The sequence below is a fragment of the Tauraco erythrolophus genome, chromosome 4 (genome assembly GCF_009769465.1).
Source record: "Tauraco erythrolophus isolate bTauEry1 chromosome 4, bTauEry1.pri, whole genome shotgun sequence".
Taxonomy (NCBI): Eukaryota; Metazoa; Chordata; class Aves; order Musophagiformes; family Musophagidae; genus Tauraco; species Tauraco erythrolophus.
Window position 1 is genome coordinate 29228512 of NC_141468.1, and position 19314 is coordinate 29247825.

The window sequence follows — 19314 nt, forward strand, 5'->3', positions numbered from 1 at the left end:
GTTAAGGCATGTGGGTGTCACAGCTCGAGATGTTGTTGTGTTGCTTGTTTTTTTTTTCCCTGCAAAAATATCTAAACCCAATTTGTGCGTCTCGCCCTTCTTGAGCAGGTGACGGCCACCTCTGAGGGCAGAGGTGGTTTCGTGGTCACATATAAGAGCCTGCAGGTTTCTCCTGCCGCTTCAAACAACGTAAGTGAACTTGTACTATTATCTGAAAGACAGCAGCAGTTCATCGGCTGTGATCACAAACACAGGGTTTGGGATTTTTTTGGTGTAACAGCTTGTTTGCCTGATTAAACAGGTATGACTTCACAACTAAGATCTTCTCTTGTGTGAAAGCAGCAAACCTATATGAATCCATATATTGACTGCTCCTCCTCCGTTGTTCCAGGGATGCCCCTCTGCTCCCTCAGCACTGGGAACTGGGTGGGAGTACTGCAGGAAGCGGGTGGCACGTGGGGATGGGGGCTACCTTGCACACTGTGCCTTAACTACCGCCACCGAAGTGTCCAAGCCCTCCATGCGGTGACAGCCACACCGGGTGGGAAGGGATGTGCGCGGTGTGTGCGAGGGATGCAGCTTCCTTCAGACATTTACCTTCTGTAAGCTTCTGCAGCACAGGAAAACACCTGATATTCTTCTTCCTTTCTAGCAGGGTAAGGACCCCTGTGCAATTCTGCTGAAAAATCCAAGTCTGTTTATTTGGTGTTCACACCCAATCACAGCAAACGATTAACCACCAGAGAGAACAGCCTTCCCCAGGTGCAGCACTCACCTCTCCGAGTATGGCTCTCTCCTCGGAGCAGTGGTAAATCCAGCCGGTGGGAGGGCCAGAAGGTGGCCAGGAGGACTTACCTGACACTCCTGGGGGAGGGGGGAGTCTCACCTTTTTTGTTCTGTGCAGGTTACAGTGTAAAGAGATAGTGTGCATCCCAATTGTACTAGGCTGGTTTTAGAGGAAAAAAAACAGGACCTGTGAATATTTGGGGTTTAAAGGCTGCCCCCCTCCTAAATCTGCAAACTGAAGATTCCGATGAGTCACGATCTGAACTAGATTTCCAGAAGGCTCATCTCCGCACTAAGCCAGAGGCTTTCCATCATTATAATCACAGGCTGTGTTCGCCTTTTGATCTAAGCCTTGCTGAACTTCACAGGAAACATGTCAGAGGCAGAAAAGCCCACGGCAACAAACTCTGCCCGATGAAAAAGAAAATCCTTTTGTCTGACTTGCCTAGTCTCCCAGATGCCTAGAATTATAATTAAAGCTAAGGAGATATTTTCTAGATAAAATTCATGGCTCGTTACAGCTTATAAGGGAGATGGATATTAGAAACAGAATTGCATAAATATATTTTTGAGTTCCTAGAAGTTCCCCCATAGGTCAAGTGAAGGATCTGATTTTTTTAGGAGTCAAGCATTCCTTTTTAATAGATTATTACAGATAACAATGCCCACCCAGATCATTAACTCACATTATCACTTCCTCTAACAGGCCAAACTAGTACCTTGGCTGCTGAAAAACGTGGACATTTGTAGGTAGGTAGACATACATTGATACGTAAATACATTTACATACCGGGACTGTTAATATCGCAGCAATTTCTTCTTTTGAAACGTGGGGTAGATATAAATGAACTTTGAAAGGTTCTTGAGGTGGCTGGGAGTAAGTGACACAAAACAGCACAGGACAGCAAGAGCTGACTATGCCTGAACCGTCTTGATTTTCACCAACCTTAAATAATTCTGACAGCACCATTGTGAGGCAAACAAACAAATCCCTACAGCCTCCTTTCAGATATTGCTCTCTACAGCTACCTGAAAGGAGGTGGTAGTGAGGTGGGTGTTGGTCTCTTCTCCCAAGTAACAGAGGACATGGCCTCAAGTTGTGTCAGGGGAGGTTTAGATTGGATATTACAAAAAATTTCTTCATTCAAAGGGCTGTCCAAGCATTGGAACTGGCTGCTCAGGGAAGTGGTTGTGTTGTCATCCCTGGAGGCAGTTAAAAGACGTGTAGATGTGGTGCTTAAGGACATGGTTTAGTGGTGGACTTGGCAGTGTTAGGTTGACGGTTGGACTTGGTGGTCTTCAAGATGTCTCCCAACCTAAATGACTCTATGATTCAGTGATTCCATAAATATCATTATCCCTAGTTTTACAGCTAGAGATACAGAGCACCTGCTGTAAAGGAGTTCTCTGTGTCTGTTGCAGCAATTCAGATGCAAAGCTGAGAACACAAACATTGGCCCATTCCACACTTCCACATGCTGTGTCCACTAGCAATCCTCTGCCTCTGATCTTATGCCACATCCCACATTAAGTGTGAGCCATACTAATTTCAACATTACAGCAAATTGTTTTGCAGGAATAATGGCCAGAGATGAAGAACCTGTATGGAAATCCCCAGCAGTGACACACCTCACCAGTTTTAACATTTAGCCATGGGGCGCTCTGATCTTCTACGTCCTCCCTCAGACTTCATCCTTACAATTTATTTCTCCTGGTGTAGGGCTGGCATTTTTCTCATAGCACAGCAGTGTTTGCTTTAAAGCAGTACCACTGCTCACGTGGACAGGCATCTTTCCTCTCCGTAGCCTAGCATATCTGTGATCGAGAGAAGAAAAAATAATGATGTGATCCATCGCCTGCTGTTAAGAAACACTTTCCTGTCATACAAACTCCAATAATGGGAGTTTTGTCTTTGCCCACTCAGTTCCTCATTGATAAAAAAACTTACCTGCCGGTGATCACACCCCCTCAAGCTCCTCAGCATTTTTTAGAAGAATGGCAAAGTTGAACTGGCAAAGTGGTATTTTTGATCCGCTGCATTGGGTTGATACTTCCTTATTTGGGAGAGGAGTCGAAAAAAAAAAACAACCCCTTGAGGCATCTGGAAGGATGCACTTTCAATTCCTGACGGGCAGGAATATTTGCTTCAACTTCCAGATCAAATTCTTGATCTTAGAGTTGGCCTCGTGCACTCACAGAGGTGGCTGCAGGAAGTTTCATCCACAGTGGCCAAGCTATCAAGGAACGCTTTGTCTAAACCTCTTGCAGCACAAGGGCAAGATTTCCCGAGGTAAGCGCTAATGACGAAACACCAACCTCTCTATTAATCGTGCATAAACGAACACCAATTTTGCTAACGAGCTTCTGGTCTCAAGCAACAGTTTACAATGCTGATGTTTAATCTGTACAGGAAAAAGTACCCGCCTTTTCGTACTGGAGAAGTACGAGTAATGCAGTAAAAACTCAGCAAGCAATACGTAAGAGCACAAACGCAATCATCACCCACTACAGGTACATTTGCCTTCAGTTCGCTGCCATTACTTATGCTTTGCTCTTTGTGCAGAGAACAAAGCACGCAGCTGCTTCTGGAGGTACCTGAAAGAGCAGCGGTGTGAAGAAAATCTGCGAAGTATGGGGACTTTCTGAGAACTCAAATGAGGATAAAACTCACCTCTGTGCAGGGATGGGAATCAGAAGCCCAGTGTGGCATCCAGATTGCCTGGAGAGCCTAAAGCTGCTTTGAGCAAGAGCTCTAACTATTTAGGAGCCTCGTCCAGACTGTCTCTAGCAGGAAGGGCTTCACCCTAATTGAACTCCGTAAGAGACAACGATGCCATTGCTCAATAGTGTTTTTCCATTGACTGAACAGAAAGCCAAGCCCTAGCTGCAGTGAAGCAGATGATACACCACACGTGTTTAAGAACACAAAATACAATCTGAGCTTTGAAGAAGCAGCCAAAAGACAGCAATACTGCAATACACAAAAGTTTATTTTTAAGTTTTTCTTTTCTGAAGGCAAAATATAATAGAACCTAACATCAATGTATTTTGTACAACAAAACAGTTTTCATATGAGAACAGACAATCCATGAAGAGTTTTTAAGTCTTAGAACTGCTTCCCTTTTTTATCATGCTTTCTTGTGGTCAACAAAAAGTTGGCACAGAAGATGTCATGGCAGTCAGTCAGCAGGCGTGCTCCCTCAGATCCTTGTCAGCTGGTGCCACAGACTGGAGGGCAGGATACTTTCTACTTTTTCCATCACAAAATTTAAAGGGGCAAAGAGGGTGCTGAGAAACTGCAAAGAAATCAGATACACATTCAGATCAAAATTTGGGAGACAATACACACTCAAGGGAAACCTCATCAATAAGACAAGAAACGCCTGCTGCATTCCTCTGTAAAACCCTCTGCCATGATAAAAATTATGTATTTCACATATGAGGACTTCCTGCCAAATTCTGAGCCTTGCATACATACAGATTTCTGGATTTTGCAGAGAGAAAGAGCCCCATTTTTATGAAGATCAAAGTGATAAACTACAACAGTTTTCACAAGTCTCACATCCTAGATTCAGGCTCATACTGAAGCCACTAAAAGCTCAAACTAAAACCTACTGAAGGGAGAGAGAGGCTTTTTCATAATGGCAGAATCTGTCAGACAACCTTTCAGGGACAAAAAGCATGTCTTTAGATTCAGGTTTTAAATGGTTCTGGGCTATCTACAGATCTCCTATATACACTGAGGCATCATTAACTGGCATTTATCTTAACCTCCTCCCTCTAGGACAGAACACAGTCGACAATTTTGAAAGAGGTTTCAGTATATTAATGTTAGAACAGGCACATGTGACAAAAATCAAGTGAATAGAGACCACCTGATCACAGGAAAAAAACACTGCCAGCTACACATCTCAGGACTCGGGTAATCAAAGCACTCCCAAAATTTGGGGAAATACATGTTAACTGTGCTTTACATTAATTGCAATTCAACTGCACACATTACATACAGCGATGTTGGAGCCCTGTAATTGTATGAGAGAGCACAGTAACATGCAGAATCAGCCACCTTGAGACTGGGAACCCTGTGGCTTCTAACCATTTAGGCTGATGTGACTTTGCTAAAAATAAACAGCTCTGTTTGGAACTGATCAGCAAAGAGCTGCAAGAGGTTTGTGTTTCTGCTACTGCTCTGCAGTCAGCACAAAACATATGAACTCCATTTACTGCACTGATGTGTACATTAAGTCTGCTTGGAAGGCCACTATTAAAGCAAATCTAGTGCTGGATGTATTCTCCTTTTTGCCTAAAACTGTCCTGACAAAAGAGAGCATCAGACTTTATATATAAACACATTTACATCCCTCTTCATGTTCTGAATTTGTCCCATATCTCTTTAGGCACTTAAAGGATGCAGACATGGGGGTCTGGTACCCCTGTAGTCACTGAAGAGAACTAAGCACTTTCAGAGAGTAATTCTACCCATCCCAGGACCAGAACTGCCCTTCGAAATTGTCTCTTCCTTCTCCACCCCCAGCTGCAAAGGGAGCTGGAGTGGTTGGGCTTGGTCGTCTCCCATGGAGCAGGAGGACTGCGGCACAGTGCGGGGTGCTGGCCTAACCCAGCCACACTCCTGAACTGGTAGCACAGCTCCTGGCACAGTTCTGGCCTGTGCCAGTCAGTCTGTCCTCAACAAACCCCACGCAGAGTCTGGGGATGGCACAGGGCAGGGACAGTTCCCGGCAGCCAGCGAGGATGGGGACCATCCTGCCTTTGAAGGGAGGAGAGGTTAGAGGTACAGACGCAAACTGTCATGCGGCACTTGCCTTCGGAACCACAGAAAAAACAGTATTTTATTACTTGACATAGATGTGCCGTTGGTCTCTAACTGGGGCTCCTAAGTATCTAAAGCTAAGTAAGAAAAATACAATTTAAAAATTCTTACAGGTCTATGTTCTGCTGAAACACAGCTATATATGGCAAATGCATTTAAAATGTTTCAAAATTTCGATATCCAACAGCCAGAGATTATAACCACTGCATGGTATCAAGCAAGAAAATATCTGCAAACAGCCTCATCGTTTACCAGAAAGGGCTCTGTGCAGAGCTGATCTGTAAAAATGTATGATGCGTATGATAATTATGCATTTTAAAGGCAACAGTAAGCATTCATTTCCTCTTAGACATGTTTGCATATAATACGGACACTAAATCAGGGACAACTTGTGCACCAAGGGAAAACCAGGTAACACCATCACCGGTAAGGAGGTTTTGCCATAAGCACAGGTCAAAGTAAAAACTTCCAACTGAAGCTGAACAGAGTATTTCAGTTGCAGTGCTGAAGGTCAGGCTGTACGACATCAATCGCAGCTGAATTAGCGTAACCCCGACTTACCTCATGGCAGAGTTTGCTGTTACTGTTTCAAGTGGCTTAGCCCAAGCAGAAGCACTGTGGCTCGCTAAGCTGGGAACTGTTTAAGTAAATATGTCCCTTTAATTCTGGCAAATGCAAAAGCCTCACTAGAGGATATTGTCTACTCTTTGAGTAGCACTTGATCCATGTGGTAAGCTTGCGCCATCACATCTACTTGGGTTAAAACTCACCTTTGTAACCAGTGCAAATTACGTATTTGTTAAATCCATGAAACAAGAATAATTTGCCTGACAGTAAGTTTCGTTGCTGAAGCAGCCGACGGCACCCTGTAACAAACTCAGCAAAGTATCTGTGGCTTAAAAACGAGCCAAGTTTTTCTCTGCCTGAAAAACTGGTTTATAAAATACATCTAAATTCATGGATACCAAAGCCTGTCTTCACCGAAGTCCAAGCAAAACCTTTGCTGACAGGAAGAGGTTCAGGATGCTGCCTACTCTCTTGTACAAGCCCATGTGAACACCATCTGTACTGGGGCTATCTGGTCCTTGGAAATCTCCTGGTGCTCCTGTCCGCAGACACCACTGGCAGACGCCTATCCGGCTTGTTTGCCACACGGTAGCACCCAGGAAGGCTTAGTCTGCATCATATTTTTTTTTCTTTTTTTTTCCTTTCTTTTTCCTTTCCTTTGACACTGACTGTTTTTTTTTCCACATGGAACAGAAAATACAGCACCAGTGGCAGAGTAAGAATCCAGGGTGGTAGAACTGGTGATGGGAGATCTGTAAAAAGTTTGCTATTATTAGTTTGAATTTTAAAAGAAAACGTTCAACCTGGCTATTTCAAAGCTGGCAGAAAGCAGCTTTCTGAGAGCACCTTCTGAGGAGCACCATTTGATTAAAACAGGCAAAAGTGTCTTTTTAAGCTTTTCCACTGCATGGCTGGTGTTTGCATGGAGGACCTGCCTATTTATTGCTCAGTCCCTGTGACCTGATCTGTATGTTCCCTATCTCAGCATCTGCAGAGGTCCAAGCAGATGAAACATCTCCCTGGGCAAACCTGCTTGCTGAACTGAGGTCTCATCCATCATACAGGAAATACTGAAACAGACCATGTCAGTGATCTCAGGCAAACACAGGAATCAAATCACATAAAAATTAGTCTTTCTGAAGTTTCATTCATTTAAAAAATTTAACTAGACATTATGCTTTTAGACACAACTGTGGACTCAAATTACATAGCGAATCCCTTGTTCATACAATTCTCAATTTTAGTTAAGATACATTCTTATTGCTACCATGTTATGAAAGGACCTCCACTTAAATATTTTCAACAATCTTCCAGATATTGTTATATTTCTGCATGACAATGAAAGAGATTTAGTAATATCTACACTATGTTGACAGTTTTATCCAAGCCATGCAATCAGAAATTTGTTCTGCTTGTACTCACATCTTAAGTGACCTCCAAAAGCCTTTTATTAGAAAGCCTAGCAAAAATTAAAACTGCAAGCTATGAACAATGCTCCTCCCTAACTGGGTGAAAATGCTAAGATCTACTGTCATTTTAAAGTTACTTATATTTAGTCTAACAAAAAAATCAAAGAAGAACTGGATTCTTCCAATTTCATTACGGGAAGAGTCAAGCTTACTTCCAGGTATAACATGACAGAATTGGCTGGATGCAGTTGGGAATATCTAAACTTGCTGCTGAACTGGCAGGCAGCATTCAGAACATGTTCTGGCTCTAAAATATGAGTCCACTGATGGAGTCTGGTGAATTCCATCCTCCGTTGAACCTCCCAGAAGAGAAGAGTAGCTTTAAAATACCTTTGATTTGATGCAAGAACTGTTGCTGTACCAGATCTCTATCACTCACAAGCCTGGGTGGTAGAAGAGCTGGTTCACCTGCAAAGGGAGCCTCTCGCCATTTGCAAAGGAGTTTGAGAAAGTACTAACAATCTGGAATCTGCCAAAGCTTTTCAGCCTTGCCTCCTCCACCCCATCCCCTACGCCCCCCAAAATTAAAAAGCACCAAAGACATTAAACACAAGGCCAGGAGGCTATTTTGGAAACAGAAGATCTACAAGAGATACAAATATATTTGAGAAAATATATTACAACAGAGGATATTCAGTATTTCTTGGAGAAGGAGACAGTTTTTTTATTATCCTGGAACTTTTCTGTAAATGGATTTTTCATATCCCAGCACACTGGAGCAGTGATGTTCCTAATTTCGCAGAGAAAAAAGTGTGGTTTAGCATAATTCATGGCCCTTCCCTCTCATCCTCCAACATCTATTAATCCTTGGTGGATTAAAAAAGCAGAGTCAGCAGAGACCTCCCTGGGTGTAGTGAAGAAAAGTTATGAGAGAAATACTGAGACTATTTCCTTCATAGCAGTTTTGGGAAAGAACATAGAAATTTGCCCTGGTTAATGGTACACTGTTTCTGCTCACTTTAAGAGCTTCTATTGCACTGGAAAGCACGGCACAGACATTATGGCCCTGCACAAAACAGAGGGGTTCTGCAAACAATTCTTACATTTATTTTATCAGATTATATATGAAAACACAGATATTCCCTTCTCCCACCAAGCCTTTTTTGGCAAAAATCACAAGAGATGTAGCCTAACAAGAGAGCCATATAAAGCAGAGAAGACAGGCAGCAGTGTGTTTTACTGATTAGGTCCCTTAACAGTTGTTCAAATGTCCCCCTGCTCAGACATCTCTTGATGTTTTATTTATATTACTGAATATCCAAACATTTAATACCCAGCAATATTTAGCTCAGCTCTTCCTGCATCTGTGCCTTTATTTACCAGAAGAAAGCAACAGCAGAGAATACTCACAGCTTTTGCGAAGACCCCCATGAGCTCTGGGAACTGATGTGTCAGGAGGGCCAGCATGGCTGTGAAAGAACATAGTCCAGCAGTGAAGAGGATGAAGAAGGGAAGCTCTTTCTTGGGGTAAACTGAAACTTCATGAAATGCTGTAGAAGAAAAGATGGGAAGGGGAATGCATTATATGTAAAGAAACCCAAAACAACGAAACCTCAACCAAAAGCAAACCAGCATTCTCACATGGATTTAACAGCCAGAGACACCCAAAGATACTTTTGAAGGAAGAAACATATAGAAGGTCTGAAACATCTAAAGGCCAACATTGTTGTTGTGTCGGTCATCTCACTGCCAAGTAATTCTCATCTAAAGATCGTATTTCTGGTCCTATGTACATGCTACTTTTCCTTCCTTGTGTCAGCACTAACTACAATGCAGCTGTGCAACAACTAGCCCCAGAAAACTAACCTACAAATAAAACATCCAGGTTTTTTACGGTGTTTGTTAGTATACACTAAAAGGAATACAGAAATTTCCTTGACTCTGGTATGAAAAATCGCTCACTGGGCTTTGGAGAAAGCAGCACTGAGAAGGCTAAAAGGGTCAGAAGATGATGATGGGTATTTTACTGGAAGAATAATATATCCCTTAAACATTTATGGTGGCTCAGATTCAAGGTGAAAATTTAGCTGAGCTGGCAAAAGGTCTGGTGGACTCTTATCTGTCTGCTTCACTCATTCAGTCCATAGTTTGGAGCTACAGTCACAATAAATGCAAACTTTGAAACATTTTTTCTCATAGAGGACCAACCTCAAGGCTTCCCATATACTCAAATCCTATGACTATTTAGACACGCAAAACATTACTCTTCCATTTTGCCTACTTTCTTTGCTTCAGTGACCAGCTCTCATCTCATCATACTTGCAGACAACGTAAGCACAGGGTAACGCAGCAACATGGCAGGACTGCATTCGTCCAGAGTGGAGGGGTTTCCAAAACCAACAGCAGGAATTCAAGAGAGTTTAAATTAAAATACTATAAAATAAAAATATGTGTGATTTTTGGGTCTGCTAATTCATTCAGTCTAAAAAGAAAAACACAGATAATTTGCAACTGCTGTTTGACTTAAATTAAATTTAGAGATCAGGCAATACCATATTAGGGACTTTGTAAGTCTAAGATTTCTTGGGCTCAGTTTTTTGCACTTGCTTTTGACACAGGCTCAGACTTGTTCTGATCTGTTATGCAGGCATGGCAAAAGTTTTGTGATTGGTATTTTCAATTCGGATAGCCTATCAGATCTCAGTGTTCTGACAGAATTCCAGCTGACTCTCCTCTAAAACACACACAATTAAAGGGCGTGGACAGGTATGCAAAACCCCTTTAACCGACTTGTGCCTGTCACAGTATGTTAAACCCTTCCCTACTCAACCCAAGAGATTTTGCAGTGAAAGGCATTTTCCATAACCGCCAGAGCAGAACATGACTGTCTGCATATGCTGTTAAACAGTCCCTGGCTTCCAACGTTTGACAAGAACAATTAGTTTTGCATCTAAAAAGAGAATGCTGAGCTATTCTGCATGACTTTGTCAATCTCCTGACACTCCACCCTCCCCAGCTCAGCATCCCTCCGAGTAAAGCAAGCAGAGCATTTCTAAGAGGTGTTGTTATAATTAGGGTGATTATAATGGGGTGGGGAGATACTGTCAGTTGCCAAGGATTTCTGTGTAATATCAGTGAGAACGTCCTGTGAAGGAGAGACTCGCAATGAGTGGATTTTCACTGCATTATTCTCACCTAATGTTTACTCACATAAGCTTATAAAAAAGTGGCAACACATTTTTCAGCCCAAACCAGAGAGGTTCTGAATGAAAGACTACCAAGAGTGCAAATGCCCTCAAAACCAGCCTTCGCATCAGAAGCAGGCTACGTTTTACTTTTTCCAGAACAGATTTCTCTTTGTTCCTTCTTCAGGATAGAGAAGGTGAGAGAGGAAGCAACTTCCTTGGATCAACGTGTATTTGCCTCCTCTGCTCTGACCCTGTGTGTGTGCCGCTTGTGCTCACGCAAACTCCCACTGACTTCAGTGAGAAAACATGCGGGATTGAAGCAAGATTGGCTGCTTCAGCTTTCCCTCTGCATTCTTGTGCTTCACTGCATGCACTGCAAGAAGTCCCATTAGCTCGGACTGTAACGCTTCCCAAGGCCTGGATCCGTCTTTATATCTCTATCCTGCAGAGCACTGGGAACCCTGTTGGCACTTTGCTAATACATGCCATAAACATATATAATAAATGACTGACGTAATTTCACATCAATCTCCTTGTAATAGCACACACTCCATTACACGAAGAAAGCCCTTTCTTGCTATTTAAGACTGCTTTTCAGAAAACGTCAGCATAACCTGTCAGAATAACAGCTGCGTTAACGATCCAGCCGTCCTCACACAGGTTTGATCTTGCCTTGGAATTTAAGTAGCTAGTGTTGTCTACAAAAGATTAACAAGGCTGTGCCACTGTACTTTTGGTTTGATGGCATGTTATCCTAGATGAAAGATCAGACATGTTTTCCAGTGCCTTGGCAAGAGAGAATAGCAAGATCTAATTGATTTATGTCTCTTCAGTAATCTCTCTGCCTGTCCCTACACTGTCAACAACAACAAAGATAGCTAATCATTCTGAACTACGGCTAGGAGCTGCCTCTTAAACCATTAAGGGAGCTCCAGAGCCTCACTGCCAACTTGATTATTCTAATCCAGTACATTCAATTTAAAAGGCATCGATGGAGAGCAGTGCTGCAAGACTGAGGTAAACGATTCCTTGATGTCAATGATAAGAAGAGAAAAGTTGAACGTACATGGTAGTAGTTCTCTATCTGCAGTTTCTGTACAAATAGGGTAAGGGTAGAAAAGATGTCCTTTTTCCAGTGGATAGGGGATCATTCTGAAAGCTGAAAAGAAAACAATACCGTGCACAAGTTACTGTGAGTGTGGCAGTCACTGGACACACTTAACTATATTTATCATTTTGAAAAACACACACAGACAAAACAACATTTATATTTGGTTGTAAACAGCACATACATTGCTTAATGAAATGCTGAAATATAAATCTACACTTAGCTTTTAATCCTGCAAACATTTATGTTTATTTTTATTCTTGGGAGAAGGTTTCATGCCCATCAAGTGAGACCACATTACAAGTACATACATAAACGTTTGCATGGTCAGAGCCGATTGTCCTTACAATTCCATAGCCAAATTTAGGCATTTAGTTTTATGCTTTTAGGCTGCAGAATTTTAAAATTTCAGGGGAAAGAAATGTATCTGATATAGCAGGTATAGCCTACAAAAATGACCAGCCAAGCTGGTGAATTCAGGCCAATACTCACAAGCTCTATGCATCAAACATAACAGAAGTATTGCATGGAAAAAAATACATTACTTTTTTCCCATCACACTCCAGCAAACCAGGTAACACTGATGACTCAAGCCCAGAGAATCAGTTTTCCAACACAGTAATGTTTTCATTTTATATTTGGCAATCAAAGATTAATACTGAATTATTAAAACCAGGTTCCTCACATGCATTCTTTTTAAATGTAGCAGATCAAGTCAGGTTTCCAATATAAATCTTCAGGTCATGGATTAAATAATACTTTATCTTATGCATTTTTAAAATTGAAAATAATAACAGAGAGGGAGGGAAATGGATTACTAAATCTGGATGGTGATGATGTCATAGGCCATCTGAGTGTGCTTTATGGAAACATCAGAATACTTGACTGAATTATAGCTCTGCAATCAAGGCATCCTTTTCCATTATCCTATATATTATTCTCACTGTTAAAATGTCATCAACATGTTATTCTCACTACTCCTATGAACATCAGTCACTGAAGCAATATTTTCCTGAACAGATGTCCTAGAAGCACTGTGTATTTTAGATGTTAGGTACAGCCCACTGCCACACGATAACACTCCAGTATCTCTTGGATACCACGAGGAATTGGTTTAAAATACACAACACCCCAATACTTTCAGTTGTGCATCCTGCATTTGAAATAACGTTAGCTGTACTTTTTGTGCAATTATGTGAGTGTATTTATTCTTGAATACTATGTTTAAAGCGACAGTAAAGAAGGCAGAAATCCTCAAAGACTGTAAACCAACCAGGCTGTAACACTCTTCCAATGTTAACCCTCTCCTCGACAGCACCCCAAAAAGCCAAGCACAAATACAATTATGCAAGCCTCATATGATCTTCACATGCAACAAACTTGACCATGTACAAAAACATATGTGGAGGGATGTTCAGTGTTCATTACTTCAAAATCACTAACACAAGATTTTCCTTCCAATTTGGCTTAATATTTCAACAGATAATCAAGCTTCTTCTGCCTCATCCTAAATCATAGCAGTATTAAGATTCTAATCAAAATAAAAAGGGACAGTAAAGATGTTGCTTTTACAAAACAAGTGAAAAATGTCTGAATAGATTCTGCTGAATTTAAACAGTCCTCTTTGACACGAGATCAAATATCGAACATTTACAGCAAACTAGTTTGTTTAGCAATGTCATCAGACATGGAAGAAAGTGCTCTGGTCCATCTGTATCAGTTTGTGTTTACGTAGGTGTTCCTCTGCCTTACTCTTACAGTATTATCTGATCCTATTTTACATTAATAAATTCAGGCAGCACAGAGGCAGTTTGCCACTCAACCGTATGCTTGTTGTAAAAGCTACTGTAGCATGTAAAAGCTACTGTAGCATCCGAGAAGCCCTAGGTTCTGCTTCCTAATGCGGGCAATAGGAGACATGACACGAGTTTAGAAACTGGCAGTGACAAACAAGCACCTCAGGCTCTTTTGAACTGTGGCGACACTTGAAACTACAGGACTTCTGTACAGAGCACCTGGGACAAACCCAGAGCGACATGTCATGTGGTGTCACTTGGGCTTTTTTAGTCATACCATGAATAAAACTGTACTTTGACTCATTGAATGAAGACAGAGAAGGAAACAACTCATCGAACAATTCCGGTTTGATCATGGTCACTATTTTTACAACCTTGTTTTTGTCAATTTGGGAAACACACTTGAGAATTTCAGAGTTAAAGATATCAAAAAGACATTTCTGCATAAATTTTGTTAGAGGCTATCTTAATTAGGAGTGACCTTATTCTCCTCAGAAGCCTTCAAAATGTACCCCCCAAGGGACTGACTGACTGTACTTAATCTGGCCCAATTCCCACAAGGTCAGAATTGAACAGTGTACATATGTGGGCATGAAAATCCTACACTCAAACTGCTAAAGTGAGACTTGTGGTTATTTAAGCACACTGACAGAACAGCACACTTTAAAGACGTGGCAAGTACCTAAGTACCTAGAAAGAAAGTGAGGGCAACTGACCATGTATTGCGTGTAGACTGCTGGTTAGAACTAGTATTTAATTAAAATTTAATTTCTGTGTCATGTTTCCATTGGTTTTAACTTACAATTGTGCTGAGATGCTAAGGAAACTTTTTGCAAGTAAAGGACATAAGAGCAACATACACTCATTCACTACATTCATAAAGAATATTACCCAGACTAACATATGTACCAGAAGTTGTGTTTATTGGACTAGATACTGGTGAAGACATTAAAACCCATTGGAGTCTTTATGTATGAGCAAAATCTGAACAAAATTCGTGAGGACTGGTGCACGGCTCATCTCTCTCCGAAATCACTGTGCCAAATGAATTATGGATTTTTCCTTAAAGGTTATGCAGCAACAATAATTTACATCTTTACAGGCCACTATGCAAATATTGGCTAACAAAGCACGTATTCAGACCACTGTGGAGGTAATAAGGAGAGGAACCAGTTAACGTAGTCAGATGGGAATACCCCACACTGCCTTCAGGCACAGAAGACTAGATTTCCCACGTGACAGGAGGACTGCAGGGCAGTCAGCCTTCTGTGCCAAAAGCTGGTCCTTGTAAACAGCCCCTTAAGGAGTGTCCCCAGTCTGACAAAGCGAAAGACCTATCTAGGATTCCCTGTAAAATACTGTTCCACAATGTTGGGATAATGGGCCTTGGGCTAAAGGACTTCTGCAATCATCTGGAAGAGAAGAAACACTAAGTAAAAGCAAACTACTGAAAACAAGCCACTGGGAAGGAAGCTACAACAGAGAAAATAATAGACTGGAAGAAACGACAGGGTAAGAGTAAGCAGGTAGGACAGAGAACAATGCAGCAGAGCAAAGCCCAGGTGGCAATAGTATGGATTACTGAGCAAGGTGTTCTATACCTCTAGAAATAAAGCCTTGCTTCCTCTGGGAGCCCACACTGCAAGTTAGGCAAGTTCAGGCCATTTAATACGGTAACTGAGGCAGTAAGTCACTTTTACAACAGAGGTATTAAGTGCATTTCTGTAGGAATTATCATGGTGACAAATGGTATCTGTTATAACAAACCTAAATGAGAACAGCAAATGGAGAGGCTAAAAGAGAACAGAAGAAAGCAGAGCAGAAAAGGGGAGCCAGATTACAGAAAGAAAAATCTGCATTAAAAAAGCCCATAAAAGCTGATTCTAAATGGTGCTTTTAAATTCTCTGGAACCTGAAAAGAGTACATCTCAAAGACAGCATAAGATAACTTAGGTTAGAAGGTTAGTATACAACTCCAATCTCCTACTAAAAGCAGGATCATTTTCAAAATTAGGTCTGGTTGGTCAGGGCCACGTCCAGTTGAGCTCTAAGTATCTCTGGGGATGGAGATCCCATAGCCTACCAGCCACTTGTTCCAGTGCATCATCACTCTCGTTCTGAAAATATTTTCCTCATGTCTAAACGAAATTTCTCTTGATGCAGCTTGTGTCTATCACCTCTCATCTTTCTGCTGTACCCTTCTGAGAAGACTTTGACTCTGTCTTCCATATTATCTCTCCATTGGGTGGCGGAAGACTGAATCCCTCCTTCACCTACCACAAGTCTTTTCCAGGTTGAATAAAACCAGCTTACTCAGCGTCTTTTCCTACTTCACGTGTTCCAGCCCATTATACATCCTAGTGGTCCTCCACTGGACTCACTCCAGTTTGTCAATTAAATATTAACAAATAGTATAATCCAAAACAGTATTTAATGGTTTTGCTTTTTTTTTTTTTTTTTTTCCTGCTTATAAGGCACTTTCATAATCTTCCAATATCAAAGCATTCAAATAATGACAAACAAATCTCTACAACTCTGGAATGAGGAAGGTAAATTATTATCCCCTTATCCATGAGTAAGAACATTTGTCATGAGGAAGATGGGAAATTTTGTTCAGTGTTACACAGAAAACAAAATCCAAGAATTCAGAACTCTTTTTCTGATTCAAATAAAGTTTGCATTTTCAGTTTGAATTTCAAGTGTTTCAATGCTGGTGAGGATATAACTGACCTCCAAAATTCCCACATACTATATGTCACAAAAAGCTGTTATTTTCTTATGACATTCAATGACAACATTTGATTAGGTCCTTTGTAGGAAAGAGAATTACTTACTGCCTTCCCATGTACAGTGTAAGAGATTCAGTGCCCCCTCTACTCTTTTCCAGTGTTGAAGATGAAAGAAAGCATATGCTATTGCTTCACTGTCCCCTCTCTTCAGAATGTGTTCAGGGGGCAGAATTAAGCTTTTCATTTCTAGTAGATACTGCAATAAAAAAGCAGAGCACAGTTATTTCAGAGGTAATAAAAAACACAAAAAAGCTGTCTGCAATTCTACAATGCACACTGAAAGGTCTATTTCCCTAAAGTACTTTCTGTCATAAGTGTTTCATCAAATGTGTAATATTATCGACTGCACTTGAAGATAATTATTGAATTATTCCCAAAGACTAAGATATGCTGACAGACGGTTAATGTGCTGCTCTTCAGCTGTACTAGGGAGACCACAGAGAATTTCAAAATGAGATGTCTCTCTTATCAAAGACGACGGAAAAAAAGGCTCAAAGCAGAAAAGAGAATCTAATTACGAGACCTTTTTAATTAAAAGCATCTATAATAAAATGAAGAAGACATTAAGCAGTTTGATGCACACAGTCCTTCTATAAGGAAACATGCAGCACTCATAGGTTGTACACAGGTTGTTTATCACCACATTGCTATCAACTGGCAATCAATATGCAAGGTTGGCAGCCACAAAGTAGCTATCAAGGAGCAGCAAAGTAAAAAAAGTGACAAAATGTAAGAAATATCTGATTTCAGGGAAAAAATGTATTGGATGTTTAAACTTGCTACTTGAAATAGTTAGTGAAAATGTTATGAAAATGAAAAGCGTCACTGACTGAACCCACAAGCAATTCTCCCCGTTACTGGATCCCCCGTAACAGAAGTGGATGAAACACATGGAGAGTTTACGCTGCAGGAGAAGATAGAGGTCCTGGGCAATAGTCAAGCAGCTGATTTTTCCTCCTTCACCAGCCCATAAATTAGACCACTACCAGTTCAGCAGACATTTTTTCATCACTGGTATTACTGCATCCCAGTTAGTAGAGGGGAAAGATATAGCGGAGGGGAAAAATACACCCCTTGTTGGCATCCTTTACCGGGAAAGGAATGACAGACAGGAATCACAGGCTGCCGAATCAACTCCTGTTTGTCAGCTGTCAGTTGTGCGCTGACTGCTCCTCACCAGCACAAGGAAACTGTCGCCCTCCTCCAGGACGCCAGAAAGCTCACGTTCTCCCCACCAGACTACTCAACACAAGGGGTAGCAGGTGAGTCAGGCAGCAGACTGTCAGGCCCTAACATGAGGTTCGGAAAGGAAAATCATAGCTAACCATTGGCAAGAAGAGAGTAGGCGTGCAGCCCCTCTACTTTGCCAAGGCCTCCGTGCCTACGCACCAGCCTCTGCTTCGGTCTGGAAGGAGGAGGACTGCAGGAGCTACAGACTGGTAACAACCCAGTGCAGGCACTCAAGAGGAGGCAACTTGACACCAGCGGTGAAACAGAGGCATGGGTGGTGTTAACCTTCCACCGCTCCTGTTACACACTGACTTTTGTGAACAGGGGACTGCAGGACGTGTTTGAGCTCCTGCTCAGTGTGTGAGTGGTACAGAAAAGAGGAGAAAAGAGGGCAAAAGGAATAAAAGGAAGAAGAAAGGCCAGAGGGAAATGAGCACCAACAGCATGATGTCACGGAGAGCATTCTAGAGTTAGTGAACCCTTCACCTGAAGGAGCCTGGAAGGAGCTAGCAAACAGGTAAAGGATTTGAAGAGACCACGATCAAAGCAGAGAATTATCAACCCTGGGAAACAGATAAATACTTCAAAGAGGAACGAGAAATCACATGTGTTTCTGATGCAGGTAGCAGTATTAAAGGAGGAGAAACTGAATTAGCAGTGGTAGTAATATGTGTAATACTTGGATTTTCTCTAAAGACTTTCAGAAAAATATGAGAGTGCTGCAGAGCAGGTGGATTAATGGAGGAAGTTGCAATTTAGTAGGCAGGACAGGGGATTAATAGTGTCAGAGAGCACAGAATAAAGACCTGACAAGAGGGAGGGAGCTGCCAGGCTTAGAGATACAGCAAATGTTCTTATTCATTGCTCTAACGGATGTGCCACCCTTTTAAAATCACGGATGTGCCACCCTTTTAAAATCACGCTTCACCTGTTGAGCAGAATGGAATACAGCTGCAAGAGCTGCAGGTTTCTATCTGTTTTATTAATTTAGTACATAATCCTTATTTCCATATTTTTTGGTGAAAGTAAATGAGAAATTAAGTTCTCAATATTTAAACATTTCAATCAAAGAAAAAAAAAACAACCAACCCCAGGGCCATGTCACTATTTGTAGGAGCACTGAGATGAAAACAAGTTCTTTCAATTCTTATGTATTGCCTGTTATCAGCAATTAAAACCAAACCAAGTGGAAACACCAAATGGAAGGCTATATCTTCACACTTGCAAATTGCTCTTAGTCCTCATTCAGTTGTGTTGACTTTTCAGTCTGCATTTTTCTCTAGTTTCAGAAAGAAAAACATATTTTTAGAAGTTCCTCAGATCAAAAATGTGAAACACGCCTCCCTCATTACTCAATGACAGCTACTTTCCCCCCAGAAAAGTCCATAATTTTGGTTTGGTGATATTCAAGAAGACCCACACACAAAGCTGATGGGTGGCTCAAGTCTCATTTGGACCTCGTAAATAGTTTTTGGTTTATGTGCAAAGGTCAGCCACAACTTTTGGGCATACAAGCTGCCAACGAATTTATTCTGGAGGCATTTCCAGCAGGAATGCTAATTGTACACAGCCCCAGAGAGACCTCGTCTGGAACACTCCGTACAGTTCTC

The 19314-nt window shown here is 41.5% G+C and overlaps 1 protein-coding gene across 1 annotated transcript in view; it reads right to left on the bottom strand.

The window, feature by feature from the left end:
- Positions 1 to 3883: 3883 nt before the first annotated feature.
- Positions 3884 to 19314, bottom strand: part of ST7 (suppression of tumorigenicity 7) — a 163115-nt gene continuing 147684 nt past the window's right edge. Inside the window, exons 12-15 of the mRNA XM_086609757.1 lie at positions 16520 to 16670; positions 11848 to 11940; positions 9004 to 9143; positions 3884 to 4082 (exon numbers count right to left, since the gene is read on the bottom strand). Of these exons, the coding sequence (XP_086465883.1) occupies positions 3987 to 4082; positions 9004 to 9143; positions 11848 to 11940; positions 16520 to 16670 (480 nt within the window). The 3' untranslated portion in view covers positions 3884 to 3986. The remainder of the gene's footprint in view (positions 4083 to 9003; positions 9144 to 11847; positions 11941 to 16519; positions 16671 to 19314) is intronic.